The 17,978-nt window shown below is 45.0% G+C and overlaps 1 protein-coding gene across 1 annotated transcript in view; it reads right to left on the minus strand.

Moving 5' to 3' along the window:
* The window catches only part of LOC136427434 (probable E3 ubiquitin-protein ligase HECTD4), an 80,702-nt gene extending 66,662 nt beyond the window's left edge, over window positions 1-14,040 (minus strand). Inside the window, 8 exon segments of the mRNA XM_066416283.1 lie at window positions 321-459; window positions 803-911; window positions 1,583-1,800; window positions 2,204-2,400; window positions 7,469-7,576; window positions 8,780-8,947; window positions 9,280-9,474; window positions 13,887-14,040. Coding sequence (XP_066272380.1) covers window positions 321-459; window positions 803-911; window positions 1,583-1,800; window positions 2,204-2,400; window positions 7,469-7,576; window positions 8,780-8,947; window positions 9,280-9,474; window positions 13,887-13,916 — 1,164 coding nt within the window. The 5' untranslated portion in view covers window positions 13,917-14,040.
* Between the last annotated feature and the right edge of the window lie 3,938 nt (window positions 14,041-17,978).

The following is a 17,978-nucleotide window of genomic DNA, read 5'->3' on the forward strand; positions in this document are numbered from 1 at the left end:
ACCTGTAAGGTGTGTAGATGTTACCTATAAAGTGTGTGGATTTTACCTGTAAGGTGTGTAGATGTTACCTATAAAGTGTGTGGATTTTACCTGTAAGGTGTGTAGATGTTACCTATAAAGTGTGTGGATTTTACCTGTAAGGTGTGTAGATGTTACCTATAAAGTGTGTGGATTTTACATGTAAGGTGTGTGGATTTTACCTGTAAGGTGTTTGATTTTACCTGTAAGGTGTTTGATTTTACCTGTAAGGTGTGTGGACATTACCTGTAAGGTGTTCATACCTGTAAGGTGTGTGGAAGTTACCTGTACGGTATTCATACCTGTAAGGTGTGTGGACTGAGGATGTTGAGCAGGACTTTCTGTTTGCCGTCGAAGTTGGCGGGTCGGTGCACGAGGCGGCCGCCCCCCCACACCACCCAGCCCTGCTCCAGCTGGGGGTTACGGGCATACAGGAATCCTCTGTAAAACAGGAGGGGTCAGTAGCTTCTTAACCCCCTCATACACCCTCAGATGCAAACACAAACACACACTCTCTGACACTCTGACAAACACACACACACACACACACACACACACACACACACACACACTCTCTGACACACACACGCACACACACACACACACACACACACACACACACACACACATGCACACACACACACACACACACACTCTCTGACACACACACGCACACACACACACACACACACACACACACACACACACACACACACACACACACACAGATACACAAGCCAATACTACACTAGTACTCCACTTGAGTGAAGTAACAAAGCAGTACCTGAGTGTTCCGTGTAATCCAGACCCGATCTTGCTCAGCCCACGCCCCTCGGAGTTTGTTGTGTACAGAAAACAGCCATCGCAGGCAAGGTTCCTCCCAATCTCAGAGTCTGCAAAGTACAACAACTCCTTATATAGGCCACACCATCTTCATTCATTGGTTCTTGTATATCTTAAAGTCAAATTTTATTCTTCTTCTTATGAGCGAGCTGTAAAGATAAAAAAAGGAGCCTGGGAGCAAAACTTGCATCTCACTGATATATTCACTACCAGAAAATGTCACAAAAATGTCACAAAAATATCACAAAGTACAACCCTTACATTCTCTTTTCATGATAATATTTCCATTCAATTTGGCATTTTTTTTTTAAACTGAACAAAATAAAACAGCAATCTATTTCCATGGTGCTCAGACATTTTGGACTTACCTTTTTTCTTTTAGCAAGACATAAACCTATCAAACTATTTCCGGATGAAAACGCACCTAATATATATTCTCCCAGAAACTGTCACAAGGTACATTGTATGTACATGCCAGGGTTGTACATGTACAGCCCTTAGATTTTCTTTTCGTGGTAATATTTTGATGTAGCATTACTCTTTAAAATTAAAAAAAACATTAACTTTATGCGACATTTTCTCTACAAAAGAAAACAGCAATCTATTGCCATAGTTCTCCGACATTTTAAAGTTACTACTTCTTTTTACTTAGCAAGACAAGAAAAAAACAAAAAAAAACTATGAATTTCAAACTATTCCCAGATGAAAACTCGAGCCTCACCCTTGTCCTTGTCGTCCGGCCCCTTGTCGATGTTGGTCAGCATGTCCTCAAAGCCCCAGCACAGGAGGTGCTTACTGCCTAATAAGGAGGTGGTCAGCCCAGGCCCGCCCTCTGTCTGCAACAGCTTGAACAGCAGCTCCGCCACAGGCAGGGGCGACAGGGTCGTCTGTAGTCTCTGTAACAAGTGTGCTGTGTGCAGCAGGGTCTTCAGGGAACCTCTGGGGAAAACATACATTACAACATCAGACATGAGCTCCCTCTGTCTGTAGGAGCTTGAACAGCAGCTCCGCCACCGGCAGGGGAGACAGGGTCGTCTGTAGTCTCTGTAACAAGTGTGCTGTGTGCAGCAGGGTCTTCAGGGAACCTCTGGGGGGGAGGGGAACATACATTACAAAATCAGTCATGAGCGCCCTCTGTCTGTAGGAGCTGGAACAGCAACTCATTCCCTTCCTCTCGCACAGTAAACAACAACAGGCCTCACCATTCACACGGCAGGGCCACAAGGGCGACTGTAGCGTTCTCCCATTGTTACGTCCTGTAATGACCTTGAGGCGCCCCCCTCCCCCTCCTCTTGCCAGGAGCACAGCGAACAGTGAACAATAACAACAACAACAGCCTCACCGTGCACAAGCCAGGGCCACCAGGGCAGCTGCAGCATTTTCCCGTTGTTGTACGTCCTGCAATGACCTTGAGGCGCCCCCCTCCCTCGTGGCGCCCCCCTCCCCCTCCTCCAACCAGGAGCACAGCAGGCTCTCCAGCCCGTTGAGGCAGTCGGACGGCTCCTTGGTGAGGCTCAGCGGCGCGCAGTCACGCAGACACTACAGGGAGGAACGAATACCAGGCTATTAGCTAGCAGGGCGTCAGGGCGTCTTTTGCACGCCCTACACTAAGAAAACAAGGAAATTAGACGCCCTCATTTTGCAAGGGATTCACAAATCATCAGGTTGGTAAATCACTGGATAGCAAAGTCAGGCTGTTAGCTAGCAGGCATCAGAGCGTCTTATATATGAATGCCCGACACAAAGAAAGGAAGGAAATTAGACCGTCCACTCCCTCACAATGTTCCCCTTACAATTTTTTCTTAGAAAACCCCCTGGTATGATGAATCAAACATGGTATAAAACAGAAGTAAGTATTCCCAGCCGTGACACTGCTCAGTACCGGCCTGCAGTAGCAGCTCTGCCGTCATGCAGCACAGACTCAGGTCCGAGCGGCTCTGGGCCTTAGTTCTACAGTATAACTAACCTGCAGTAGAGCCTTAGTTCTACAGTATAACTAACCTGCAGTAGAGCCTTAGTTCTACAGTATAACTAACCTGCAGTAGAGCCTTAGTTCTACAGTATAACTAACCTGCAGTAGAGCCTTAGTTCTACAGTATAACTAACCTGCAGTACAGCCTTAGTTCTACAGTATAACTAACCTGCAGTAGAGCCTTAGTTCTACAGTATAACTAACCTGCAGTAGCAGCTCCGCCGTCATGCAGCACAGACTCGGGTCCGAGCGGCTCTGGGCCTTAGTTCTACAGTATAACTAACCTGCAGTAGAGCCTTAGTTCTACAGTATAACTAACCTGCAGTAGGGCCTTAGTTCTACAGTATAACTAACCTGCAGTAGGGCCTTAGTTCTACAGTATAACTAACCTGCAGTAGAGCCTTAGTTCTACAGTATAACTAACCTGCAGTAGCAGCTCTGAGCCTTAGTTCTACAGTATAACTAACCTGCAGTAGAGCCTTAGTTCTACAGTATAACTAACCTGCAGTAGCAGCTCCGCCGTCATGCAGCACAGACTCGGGTCCGAGCGGCTCTGAGCCTTAGTTCTACAGTATAACTAACCTGCAGTAGAGCCTTAGTTCTACAGTATAACTAACCTGCAGTAGGGCCTTAGTTCTACAGTATAACTAACCTGCAGTAGGGCCTTAGTTCTACAGTATAACTAACCTGCAGTAGGGCCTTAGTTCTACAGTATAACTAACCTGCAGTAGAGCCTTAGTTCTACAGTATAACTAACCTGCAGTAGCAGCTCTGCCGTCATGCAGCACAGACTCGGGTCCGAGCGGCTCTGGGCCTTAGTTCTACAGTATAACTAACCTGCAGTAGAGCCTTAGTTCTACAGTATAACTAACCTGCAGTAGCAGCTCTGCCGTCATGCAGCACAGACTCGGGTCCGAGCGGCTCTGGGCCTTAGTTCTACAGTATAACTAACCTGCAGTAGAGCCTTAGTTCTACAGTATAACTAACCTGCAGTAGAGCCTTAGTTCTACAGTATAACTAACCTGCAGTAGAGCCTTAGTTCTACAGTATAACTAACCTGCAGTAGAGCCTTAGTTCTACAGTATAACTAACCTGCAGTAGAGCCTTAGTTCTACAGTATAACTAACCTGCAGTAGAGCCTTAGTTCTACAGTATAACTAACCTGCAGTAGAGCCTTAGTTCTACAGTATAACTAACCTGCAGTAGCAGCTCTGCCGTCATGCAGCACAGACTCGGCTCCGAGCGGCTCTGGGCCTTAGTTCTACAGTATAACTAACCTGCAGTAGAGCCTTAGTTCTACAGTATAACTAACCTGCAGTAGAGCCTTAGTTCTACAGTATAACTAACCTGCAGTAGAGCCTTAGTTCTACAGTATAACTAACCTGCAGTAGAGCCTTAGTTCTACAGTATAACTAACCTGCAGTAGAGCCTTAGTTCTACAGTATAACTAACCTGCAGTAGAGCCTTAGTTCTACAGTATAACTAACCTGCAGTAGCAGCTCCGCCGTCATGCAGCACAGACTCGGGTCCGAGCGGCTCTGAGCCTTAGTTCTACAGTATAACTAACCTGCAGTAGAGCCTTAGTTCTACAGTATAACTAACCTGCAGTAGCAGCTCTGCCGTCATGCAGCACAGACTCGGGTCCGAGCGGCTCTGGGCCTTAGTTCTACAGTATAACTAACCTGCAGTAGAGCCTTAGTTCTACAGTATAACTAACCTGCAGTGGAGCCTTAGTTCTACAGTATAACTAACCTGCTGTAGAGCCTTAGTTCTACAGTATAACTAACCTGCAGTAGAGCCTAAGTTCTACAGTATAACTAACCTGCAGTAGAGCCTTAGTTCTACAGTATAACTAACCTGCTGTAGAGCCTTAGTTCTACAGTATAACTAACCTGCAGTAGAGCCTTAGTTCTACAGTATAACTAACCTGCAGTAGAGCCTTAGTTCTACAGTATAACTAACCTGCAGTAGAGCCTTAGTTCTACAGTATAACTAACCTGCTGTAGAGCCTTAGTTCTACAGTATAACTAACCTGCTGTAGAGCCTTAGTTCTACAGTATAACTAACCTGCAGTAGAGCCTTAGTTCTACAGTATAACTAACCTGCAGTAGAGCCTTAGTTCTACAGTATAACTAACCTGCAGTAGAGCCTTAGTTCTACAGTATAACTAACCTGCAGTAGAGCCTTAGTTCTACAGTATAACTAACCTGCAGTAGCAGCTCTGCCGTCATGCAGCACAGACTCGGGTCCGAGCGGCTCTGGGCCTTAGTTCTACAGTATAACTAACCTGCAGTAGAGCCTTAGTTCTACAGTATAACTAACCTGCAGTGGAGCCTTAGTTCTACAGTATAACTAACCTGCTGTAGAGCCTTAGTTCTACAGTATAACTAACCTGCAGTAGAGCCTAAGTTCTACAGTATAACTAACCTGCAGTAGAGCCTTAGTTCTACAGTATAACTAACCTGCTGTAGAGCCTTAGTTCTACAGTATAACTAACCTGCAGTAGAGCCTTAGTTCTACAGTATAACTAACCTGCAGTAGAGCCTTAGTTCTACAGTATAACTAACCTGCAGTAGAGCCTTAGTTCTACAGTATAACTAACCTGCTGTAGAGCCTTAGTTCTACAGTATAACTAACCTGCTGTAGAGCCTTAGTTCTACAGTATAACTAACCTGCAGTAGAGCCTTAGTTCTACAGTATAACTAACCTGCAGTAGAGCCTTAGTTCTACAGTATAACTAACCTGCAGTAGAGCCTTAGTTCTACAGTATAACTAACCTGCAGTAGAGCCTTACATGTAGTTCTACAGTATAACTAACCTGCAGTAGCAGCTCTGCCGTCATGCAGCACAGACTCGGGTCCGAGCGGCTCTGAGCCTTAGTTCTACAGTATAACTAACCTGCAGTAGCGGCTCTGGGCCTTAGTTCTACAGTATAACTAACCTGCAGTAGAGCCTTAGTTCTACAGTATAACTAACCTGCAGTAGCGGCTCTGGGCCTTAGTTCTACAGTATAACTAACCTGCAGTAGCAGCTCTGAGCCTTAGTTCTACAGTATAACTAACCTGCAGTAGAGCCTTAGTTCTACAGTATGACTAACCTGCAGTAGAGCCTTAGTTCTACAGTATAACTAACCTGCAGTAGAGCCTTAGTTCTACAGTATAACTAACCTGCAGTAGCAGCTCTGCCGTCATGCAGCACAGACTCGGGTCGGAGCGGCTCTGAGCCTTAGTTCTACAGTATAACTAACCTGCAGTAGCGGCTCTGGGCCTTAGTTCTACAGTATAACTAACCTGCAGTAGAGCCTTACATGTAGTTCTACAGTATAACTAACCTGCAGTAGCGGCTCTGGGCCTTAGTTCTACAGTATAACTAACCTGCAGTAGAGCCTTACATGTAGTTCTACAGTATAACTAACCTGCAGTAGAGCCTTAGTTCTACAGTATAACTAACCTGCAGTAGAGCCTTAGTTCTACAGTATAACTAACCTGCAGTAGCAGCTCTGCCGTCATGCAGCACAGACTGGGGTCCGAGCGGCTCTGGGCCTTAGTTCTACAGTATAACTAACCTGCAGTAGGGCCTTAGTTCTACAGTATAACTAACCTGCGGTAGAGCCTTAGTTCTACAGTATAACTAACCTGCAGTAGAGCCTTAGTTCTACAGTATAACTAACCTGCAGTAGAGCCTTAGTTCTACAGTGTAACTAACCTGCAGTAGAGCCTTAGTTCTACAGTATAACTAACCTGCAGTAGAGCCTTAGTTCTACAGTATAACTAACCTGCTGTAGAGCCTTAGTTCTACAGTATAACTAACCTGCTGTAGAGCCTTAGTTCTACAGTATAACTAACCTGCTGTAGAGCCTTAGTTCTACAGTATAACTAACCTGCAGTAGAGCCTTAGTTCTACAGTATAACTAACCTGCAGTAGAGCCTTAGTTCTACAGTATAACTAACCTGCAGTAGAGCCTTAGTTCTACAGTATAACTAACCTGCAGTAGAGCCTTAGTTCTACAGTATAACTAACCTGCAGTAGCAGCTCCGCCGTCATGCAGCACAGACTCGGGTCCGAGCGGCTCTGAGCCTTAGTTCTACAGTATAACTAACCTGCAGTAGAGCCTTAGTTCTACAGTATAACTAACCTGCAGTAGAGCCTTAGTTCTGCAGTATAACTAACCTGCAGTAGAGCCTTAGTTCTACAGTATAACTAACCTGCAGTAGAGCCTTAGTTCTACAGTATAACTAACCTGCAGTAGAGCCTTAGTTCTACAGTATAACTAACCTGCAGTAGAGCCTTAGTTCTACAGTATAACTAACCTGCAGTAGAGCCTTAGTTCTACAGTATAACTAACCTGCAGTAGAGCCTTAGTTCTACAGTATAACTAACCTGCAGTAGGGCCTTAGTTCTACAGTATAACTAACCTGCAGTAGGGCCTTAGTTCTACAGTATAACTAACCTGCAGTAGAGCCTTAGTTCTATAGTATAACTAACCTGCAGTAGTAGCTCTGCCGTCATGCAGCACAGACTCGGGTCCGAGCGGCTCTTGGCCTTAGTTCTACAGTATAACTAACCTGCAGTAGAGCCTTAGTTCTACAGTATAACTAACCTGCAGTAGAGCCTTAGTTCTACAGTATAACTAACCTGCAGTAGCAGCTCCGCCGTCATGCAGCACAGACTCGGGTCCGAGCGGCTCTGGGACTTCAGCAGGGGGAAGATCAGAAGCAGGCTCACGCGCGACGAGAACGACACCTGGGGAAATATAACATCACCAGTCAGTAGCGCCCTCTGTCTGCTGCAACTAAAACTGCAGGAGCTCCCTCTGTCTGCTGCAGCTATGAACAACAGGCTCAACTAAAACGAAAACAACAGCTGAAAACTGAACTCAGATTACCTGCTCCCCCGGCTGCCATATCCCCTGCTTCTTTATCAGTAAAGTCTACATCCGAAAATAATTTCATCAGGTTGGTAGAAAATAGGATATGGGAGATTCTTTATACACAACCAGGTATTGATCTCAACTGCTAACGTCTTGATGTCTATCAGACACCTTCTTCAGAGCTTCTGACTGGAGTACTGCTTCTCACCACTATAAAGTCTACAGTTTACTGGTACTACACCTACAACAGCAACATTACCTGCTCCCCCGGCTGCCATATCCCCTGCTTCTACATCAGTAAAGTCTACAGTTTACTGGTACTACACCTACAACAGCAACATTACCAGTCAGTAGCGCCCTCTGTCTGCTGCAACAAAAACTGCAGGAGCTCCCTCTGTCTGCTGTCAACACCTGAATGAACTCGGATTACCTGCTCCCCCGGCTGCCATATCCCCTGTCTACAGTTTACTGGCACTGCACCTACAACAGCAACATTACCTGTTCCCCCGGCTGCCATATCCCCTGTCTACAGTTTACTGGTACTACACCTACAGCAGCAACATTACCTGCTCCCCCGGCTGCCATATCCCCTGTCTACAGTTTACTGGTACCACACCTACAACAGCAACAGTACCTGCTCCCCCGGCTGCCATATCCCCTGTCTACAGTTTACTGGTACTACACCTACAGCAGCAACATTACCTGCTCCCCCGGCTGCCATATCCCCTGTCTACAGTTTACTGGTACTACACCTACAACAGCAACATTACCTGTTCCCCCGGCTGCCATATCCCCTGTCTACAGTTTACTGGTACTACACCTACAACAGCAACATTACCTGTTCCCCCGGCTGCCATATCCCCTGTCTACAGTTTACTGGTACTACACCTACAACAGCAACATTACCTGCTCCCCCGGCTGCCATATCCCCTGCTTCTACATCAGTAAAGTCTACAGTTTACTGGTACTACACCTACAACAGCAACATTACCTGCTCCCCCGGCTGCCATATCCCCTGCTTCTACATCAGTAAAGTCTACAGTTTACTGGTACTACACCTACAACAGCAACATTACCTGTTCCCCCGGCTGCCATATCCCCTGCTTCTTGAGCAGCGCGAGCGTCTCCTCGTGGTTCAGCCCGTCCTGCTCCGTCTGCTCCTCCCCCGCCAGCTGCCTCTGGGCCAACCACAGGCCTCGCAGCGCGTTCAGACGGTACTCCAGCAGCAGAGAGTACTCGTTGTTCTGAAAGAAAGTGTTCAAAAAGTGAAAGTGAAATAAAAAAAGTGATATAAAAAAGTGAAAGTGATATAAAATGTGAAAGTAACATAATAAAGTGAAGTGATATGACAAAGTGAAAGTGATATAAAAAAGTGAAAGTGAAATAAAAGTGAAAGTGATATTTAAAAAAATGAAAGGGATATAAAAAAGGTGAAAGGGATATAAAACAAGTGAAAGTGATAACACTGATATAAAAAAGTGAAAGGAATATAAAAAGTGAAAGTGACCTAAAAAATTTAAAAATTTAAACTGAAAGTGATATAAAAAGGGTATGATAAACAAACAAATAAACACACCTGGTTCCCGCACACCGCCAGGAGCTTCTCACACAGCTCCGCGGGGCTCTTGGAGTCAAAGGTCACGACCTCATGACCGTTGTCGGGCGCGGCCGTGGCGTTGCCGGCCTGGACGTCCTGCGGTAGCTCCACCAGGTCGGTGACCCTGATCAGCCCGTCGTGCAGGAACAGTGTCTCCTCGGTAACCGACAACCACTGGGGAGACAGGAAACATGTTACCATGGTAACCGAGAACTACTGGGGGAAACAGGGAACATATCACCATGGTAACCAACAACAACTGTGGAGACGGAGTACCATGGTAACCAACAGGCACTGGGGAGACAGGGAAGATTACCACAGGGGAAACTGGGAAGATTTTGTTTCGGATGGCAAAAATTTCTCTGTGCGGTCATACCGGGTCACAAGTGGTATTTTGTGGCCCCAAATGAGTGATTATGCCAGCTAGGGCTTAGCCGGCTCGAGATCGGGAGGCCACTGGTTCCATTCCTGGCAGTCCTAGCTAGACATTGTGCCCTTGGGAAATGCATTTTACATGACATTCCTCACTCCACCCTGGGTACTTAGTACTTGACTTTAGTTGGGGAGGTAAAAGGTGGTGGAAGGAGAGGGATGGGCTCCACCTTCCAATACTGTGCCCTAAACACAGTAGAAAACAACCCACTGCTCCTACGGCCTCAAAGGCTACTGGACCTTGACCATTACAATACATTTTGTTCATGCTTGTGTAGTGAAGAGTCCATCATTCTTAATGGGGCAACGTTTCTAATGACAGAAAATTCTGAGAAGATTCTATCTGGGGAGAACTCTGCTTGACAATGTTATAGAATCTCAGCGGCTGAGATGATACAAGAGTTTTTATTACGTTTACTCTGACTAGAAATACCTTCAGGGCTTAATGTAAACTGGGGAACAGCGGCGCTGCACCCTCATGCCCGGACCATGCGCCCCCTTACCCTGAGTATGCGCCCCCTTACCCTGAGTATGCGTCCCCTTACCCTGAGTATGCGCCCCCTTACCCTGGGGAGCAGACTCTCTGGCAACCATAAAATTCTGATTGACCAAGGATGCTACTAGGTCACATGTGGCCGTCAGTCTTAAACTGTGACCTGTCTGACAGTGATTTTGCCCCTCGGGAAGCCTTAAATGCCCAATTCTAACTTCAAAACTCCACACCGTGGACGGGGGGAAACACCATCCCCCTGCTTGTTCACTTTGCTTTCTTGCAGTGCTCTCCCCTACAATTCTTTCCTAGAAAAACCCCTGACCTAAATATGGTAGGGCAGTGTAGTGTAGGTAAAATTGGAGCTGTGCAGGTATTTCTGATGTCTACCTGCACCTAACCTGCACTGGTCCATGTACTGGGTATATACAGGTTAGTGCAGGTAAAATTGGAGCTGTGCAGGTATTTCTGATGTCTACCTGCACCTAACCTGCACTGGTCCATGTACTGGGTATATACAGGTTAGTGCAGGTAAAATTGGAGCTGTGCAGGTATTTCTGATGTCTACCTGCACCTAACCTGCACTGGTCCATGTACTGGGTATATACAGGTTAGTGCAGGTAACATTGGAGCTGTGCAGGTGTTTCTGATGTCTACCTGCACCTAACCTGCACTGGTCCATGTACTGGGTATATACAGGTTAGTGCAGGTAACATTGAAGCTGTGCAGGTATTTCTGATGTCTACCTGCACCTAACCTGCACTGGTCCATGTACTGGGTATATACAGGTTAGTGCAGGTAAAATTGGAGCTGTGCAGGTATTTCTGATGTCTACCTGCACCTAACCTGCACTGGTCCATGTACTGGGTATATACAGGTTAGTGCAGGTAAAATTGGAGCTGTGCAGGTATTTCTGATGTCTACCTGCACCTAACCTGCACTGGTCCATGTACTGGGTATATACAGGTTAGTGCAGGTAAAATTGGAGCTGTGCAGGTATTTCTGATGTCTACCTGCACCTAACCTGCACTGGTCCATGTACTGGGTATATACAGCAGGTAAAACTGGAGCTGTGCAGGTATTTCTGATGTCTACCTGCACCTAACCTGCACTGGTCCATGTACTGGGTATATACAGGTTAGTGCAGGTAAAATTGGAGCTGTGCAGGTATTTCTGATGTCTACCTGCACCTAACCTGCACTGGTCCATGTACTGGGTATATACAGCAGGTAAAATTGGAGCTGTGCAGGTGTTTCTGATGTCTACCTGCACCTAACCTGCACTGGTCCATGTACTGGGTATATACAGGTTAGTGCAGGTAAAATTGGAGCTGTGCAGGTATTTCTGATGTCTACCTGCACCTAACCTGCACTGGTCCATGTACTGGGTATATACAGCAGGTAAAATTGGAGCTGTGCAGGTATTTCTGATGTCTACCTGCACCTAACCTGCACTGGTCCATGTACTGGGTATATACAGGTTAGTGCAGGTAAAACTGGAGCTGTGCAGGTATTTCTAATGTCTACCTGCACCTAACCTGCACTGGTCCATGTACTGGGTATATACAGGTCAGTGCAGGTAAAACTGGAGCTGTGCAGGTATTTCTGATGTCTACCTGCACCTAACCTATACTAGTCCATGTACTGGGTATATACAGGTTAGTGCAGGTAAAACTGGAGCTGTGCAGGTATTTCTGATGTCTACCTGCACCTAACCTATACTAGTCCATGTACTGGGTATATACAGGTTCGTGCAGGTAGAATTGGAGCTGTGCAGGTATTTCTGATGTCTACCTGCACCTAACCTGCACTGGTCCATGTACTGGGTATATACAGGTCAGTGCAGGTAAAACTGGAGCTGTGCAGGTATTTCTGATGTCTACCTGCACCTAACCTATACTAGTCCATGTACTGGGTATATACAGGTTAGTGCAGGTAAAATTGGAGCTGTGCAGGTATTTCTGATGTCTACCTGCACCTAACCTGCACTGGTCCATGTACTGGGTATATACAGGTTAGTGCAGGTAAAATTGGAGCTGTGCAGGTATTTCTGATGTCTACCTGCACCTAACCTGCACTGGTCCATGTACTGGGTATATACAGGTTAGTGCAGGTAAAATTGGAGCTGTGCAGGTGTTTCTGATGTCTACCTGCACCTAACCTGCACTGGTCCATGTACTGGGTATATACAGGTTAGTGCAGGTAAAATTGGAGCTGTGCAGGTGTTTCTGATGTCTACCTGCACCTAACCTGCACTGGTCCATGTACTGGGTATATACAGCAGGTAAAACTGGAGCTGTGCAGGTATTTCTGATGTCTACCTGCACCTAACCTGCACTGGTCCATGTACTGGGTATATACAGGTTAGTGCAGGTAAAATTGGAGCTGTGCAGGTATTTCTGATGTCTACCTGCACCTAACCTGCACTGGTCCATGTACTGGGTATATACAGCAGGTAAAATTGGAGCTGTGCAGGTGTTTCTGATGTCTACCTGCACCTAACCTGCACTGGTCCATGTACTGGGTATATACAGGTTAGTGCAGGTAAAATTGGAGCTGTGCAGGTATTTCTGATGTCTACCTGCACCTAACCTGCACTGGTCCATGTACTGGGTATATACAGGTTAGTGCAGGTAAAATTGGAGCTGTGCAGGTATTTCTGATGTCTACCTGCACCTAACCTGCACTGGTCCATGTACTGGGTATATACAGGTTCGTGCAGGTAGAATTGGAGCTGTGCAGGTGTTTGCTGAGAAAACTAAAACAAAAAGCAAGTAAAATATGCTCTGACTATTGGCACACAAGAGGGAAACAAATATCGGTTAACTGATTTGTGGTTTGTTTGGGTGTCTTTACTTCGGGTGTAAAAGTACTTGAGTGCAAGTGTATGCATGTGTCAGATCACAAACGACGTTATGTCTGGAACGATATATTTCTTAGGTTCGCACTTTGTCTCAAAACCAACTACTCTCCTCGCCGTCTGTTGACTCATCCTTTAAGTGTCCCAAGGATACAACATCGGGGCCTGTCAGGGATCCAAACTCAGGACCTCCGGCTCTGGGTCAACATGCCTGACTACAAGCCACCCAGCCCGGCAATGATCAGATGTTACTGTTACTTGGTGCGATCCAATTTTATCCAGGTCTAAAATTCGACAGTAATATAATTTTGTTGTTGCTGTTGTCCTTGCTTAACTTAACGTCTATCATATCGCTAGGCGTGGTCTCTTGGTACTGTGTTACGCTTGGTTCCGTTACGAGTCGATTGTCTCCCTAGGTATTTAACTCTTGGTGACTTGTGCTTGTGTGCAGCTGGAAGTGTTTCTAGGAGAGCGCTTCGAGTCTGTGCCGGGCGAAGGCTGTACATCTGCTTGTTAATTCTGTGTATATTATCATGATTATGAAGTGTGTGTAAATGCTCAGGCGAGTTGCCCAAGGCCGTGATGACGTATTTACACAATGCCATACCTGCCAGTATTTCTAGCCGTCAAAAGTCTTCATGAAAGGTTTGACAGACTCTCACTCGATGACTGGGCGAAAGTGGAAAACTTGTTTCAACACGACATGAAATACATTCGTGAATTTCGTCACCATTCTGCGAGAGATCGGCGTCGATATTTGCTGCAGATTTGAGTGAAATCAGAAAACAACATGACAGAAGCCTACCTGGGAGTTGTCGGGACCGCTCGAAGCCATCTTCACTCGTTCAAAACCCTGCTCTAAGCAATGTCAGGACCGAAATCAGAAAAGTGTGCTTCCACACAACAATATGTCCGCCATCTTGGACGGAGGATCGATCCCATCATGCCGCGGGTTCCCTGCACCTGTTTCACTTCCGGTTAACGTGACGGCATTTCCGGGTGGCGCAAACTTCACACCGGGACAGCTCTAAATCAATCAATCAATTTTAAAAAATCCCGGACACTCCTACCCTACTCGACCGAAACCTCTGCTTGGAGAACAACTGCAGTCTACGTAATGTAACACAGAAACTGTTATTACCTTCGCCGAGAAGGTTATGCAGAGGGTAGCGTTTGTTTGTTTGTTTGTTTGTAACGTACAGCATAACTCAAGAAGGCTTGGATGGATTGTCTTGATATTTGGTAGGTGGGTAGGTCTTGATGAGACTAGGAAATGATTACATTTTGGGTCCCCTAGCGGCTTGTTACGGTACTGCAGCAGAACTTCCTGTTTCGATATCTCGTGTTCTGGACAAGCTATGGAGCTGATTTTTGAGTGGTAGATAGCTCTTTGGACAGAGAGTAAGTGGTATAGGTTTTGCCCCCCTAGCGGCTTTTTTGGAACTGCAGGAGCAGGTTTTGGTTCAGACTTTGAAAGGGAATAACTCAAGAAGGGCTTGATGGATGGTTATGATTTTTGGTAAGTAGATAGCTTGAGTGATGATGTACATGATTAGATACTTGTTATGCAAATCAGTATCTAATTTGCATAATTAATGAGGAAAGTTTATATATCTGCCAAATTCCACGATAGGACTCTCAAACATGTGACATATGTAACTGAAGAAGAGAGAAATATTAATAGATATCAATTATGCAAATGAAGACCTCATTTGCATAATTAATGAGAAAATACTGTAACTCAAGATGGGCTTGATGGATGTTAATGATTTTGGTATGTAGATAGCTTACGTGATGCTTTGTATGATTGGATGATACTTATGCAAATCAGATTCTAATTTGCATAATTAATGAGACAATTTTCAAAACCCGCTGTGTTCCATGATATGACTATTGAAATATGTGACATTTGTTATTGAGGAATTTTGATTCATAGAAAACATGCAAATGAAGGCCTAATTTGCATAATTAATGACAAACTACTATAATTCCATACAGGTAAATGATGGCAATTTCATACTTGTGTCATATGGAAGTTATGTGAATGTGAGCATTGTTGAATCAAATTATGCTAATAAGGAACTCATTTGCATAATCCATGATAAATGTTACTTTGGTAGCATAACCTTCTTTGTTAAACTCATACTTTTGTTTTTTGGGTGAAGAAGATCCACTAGTATGATTTATAACTGATGAGAAACACTCCTGATACATCAGTCAAAAAGGTTAAAATCATTTGGCGAAGGTATGAGGTCGTGGAACTCTAGTTCCATGTGTGGCATGACGATGTTCCAGAATGCCTGCTCTGTGACATTACGTGTGTAACATTACGTGTGTGTTGTAACATTGTGTAATGCGGTAGATCGCATGGAAAAATGAAAGAATGCAAAATCAAAACAGGTTCGTAATCATTTCTTTATCTTCAGCAAAGGGTCAATAAATAAAGTTGATAACTGAATAATTTCGTCTGTTTTCTTTGTGCTAGCGTTTCTGACTAACAATACACCCCCTCGCCCATGGTGGTGCGGTCCAGCTGGGCATTTCGCATAATTGCACCAGCCGGATAATTGCATCAAAAATACTGACAAAATGGGCGGTGCAGTTAAGCGGATTCTACTGTACTTCAACTTCAGTAACCCCCAAATAACCCCGCTAGGGGCAAAGTAGGGGGGAGGAGGTCCCAGGCTAAGGCGGGCAGGCCTCCAGCCTGGCGCGGAAAGACTCAACGGTGGGAGCCGTAACAACCGCGCCAGGCAGGGCGTTCCACTCGGGGATGGTGCGGGGGAAGTATGAATATTTGTAAGAGTCTGTTCGGGCGTAAAGTGTTTGAAATTTGAGGGTGGCTCCCCCGGGTGCGCCCGGTAGTGCGGTAGTACCAAATTGTGCACAATACTACGTATTTTAGGTTTTACTACTTCACCTGGCAGGATATATAACCTGGGTTCACCAATAACCATAAACCAATATACAGACTCCCTTCTGTATTCTATCAGGATTTTCAACGTTCAATCGACCCCAAAGACCAAACAAAGTTTAACGTATTTAATGCCCATGAGGGCTGCAGTAACAAGCTGAAAGCAATTAGCATATTAATTACGGGTCTTTTTTAAGATGCTATGAAGGCTTTTCTTGACCAGTTTTCAACAAAATGGCCTCAAACAAAGCCAAATAGGCCAAAATATTGCTAAGAGGCCAAAGATCCCATTCAACCTTTTTCACATCTAACGTTAACGGTTTTGATGGCATTGTATGGCATAATGGTTAGAGTGGTGGGCCCAGAGTCAATGGTCCCAGGCTCGATCCCCTAACTTGTCAAGGGATTGGAACCTAACAAGACTTTGCTCACTTCACTCAGGCGAAATTGAGTAACTATGTAGTTGGGGACGTCCCTCGGATAGGACATTAAATGTCTTTAAGGGGAGCAAGAAAATAGTAGGGCTCCAAATCTTACTGAGTCCGGTCCGGGTTGACATCTTCAAAAGGTAAGAGTCATCTGCTATGTCAGTCCTTCCACAAAATGTGGCAACTCTCAATAAACAAATAACTAAAGATGGAAAAAGATCAATTTAGTGTTGAGAATTCAAAATATTGACCAGATGTTCCGTTGGCTTAAATCCAGTGCGGAAATTCACCCTTTCAGTGTGAGCAATCGTGTTTTATTGGTGTCTTGTTCTCAGATATGACCTACGGTTATCGTCATTTTGCAGAAGTTATCAGACATGAGACATTCGCGCCGCCTGGCGGAAAGAATAGGGAAGGGCAGTGAATATCACCCTCCTTATGAAACGGTCCAAATCAAGCTCCGTAATGAAATTAATGAAGAAATAGCCCAGGAATGATTTATTCATCTTTAATACATAAAAAGCGGTGGGAGGAACACGTGAGTTTTACTGTATTCACTTCCTGAGGCCGTGCAAAGCAAAGTACAGACTTTTTTTAGTCTCTGATTTTATACGTTGATTTTATATTTCAGATTTGTTTCCCGTTTCTTAAATAGAGAGCCAACAAAAAAGGTTGATGTGGCCGTAGTGACGAACACTTTAAGTAAGTACAGGCCTTGTAAATTCAAAACTAAACTCCCGAAAATAATATCAACAGGTTGGTGGAACATAGGATATTGTAGTTTTCCTTTTTACATAACCATTAAATCTCACCTGCCGACGCTTACAGCCAGAAGCTCTGAAGAAGGAGTCTGACAGACACCGAAACGTCAGCAGGTAAGAAGCTACTGGTTGTGTAAATAGAAAACTCCAATATCAAAACTGAAGTGTTTCAAAAGAAGTTGTTGGAGGTCAATGGATGACAGAAGGCTAATTGACAAGAACATGCTGCCCCACTGTTTCCCCGTTATTCTTGCTAACGACAGAGTGCCAACTTTTCAATAGATTTTCAATCACTCCAATTAAAACAACTTGCACTGATGTGTGTTTTCTGGCCATGTTCATTGGCTCATGTTGTGAAGCTTTTAATTCAGATAATCATAAAGGTGGGCATAGCATGAAAGTTCATCTGAGTTGGTAAATTACATAATGAGAAATAAACTGTTCTTCAACTCAAAGATCTTGACTTACCGGAATTTTTGACCGAATCACTCGGTCTCCATCAGATGTCTGACACAAGCGCTGTAGACACATGGGTACCTGACTTCGGTTGGGGAGGGGAAGGTGTTGGAATGAGAGAGATGGGCTCCACCTTCCAATACCATGCCCTAGGCACAATGGATAACAACGGCCCCTACGGCCTCATCAAATGGCCATGTATCTTTCTTCGCTTTTACCCTTTATATCCACAACTACAGCTGGTTTTCCCCTTTCTTCCTTGCACTCGTTGCATAACTGATAGAGCATCACATCCAGACCCCCATGCTTCCCCAGAAGACGAAAATGCACGTTTCTGT

This window comes from Branchiostoma lanceolatum, chromosome 1 (assembly GCF_035083965.1).
Source record: "Branchiostoma lanceolatum isolate klBraLanc5 chromosome 1, klBraLanc5.hap2, whole genome shotgun sequence".
NCBI classification, from domain to species: Eukaryota; Metazoa; Chordata; class Leptocardii; order Amphioxiformes; family Branchiostomatidae; genus Branchiostoma; species Branchiostoma lanceolatum.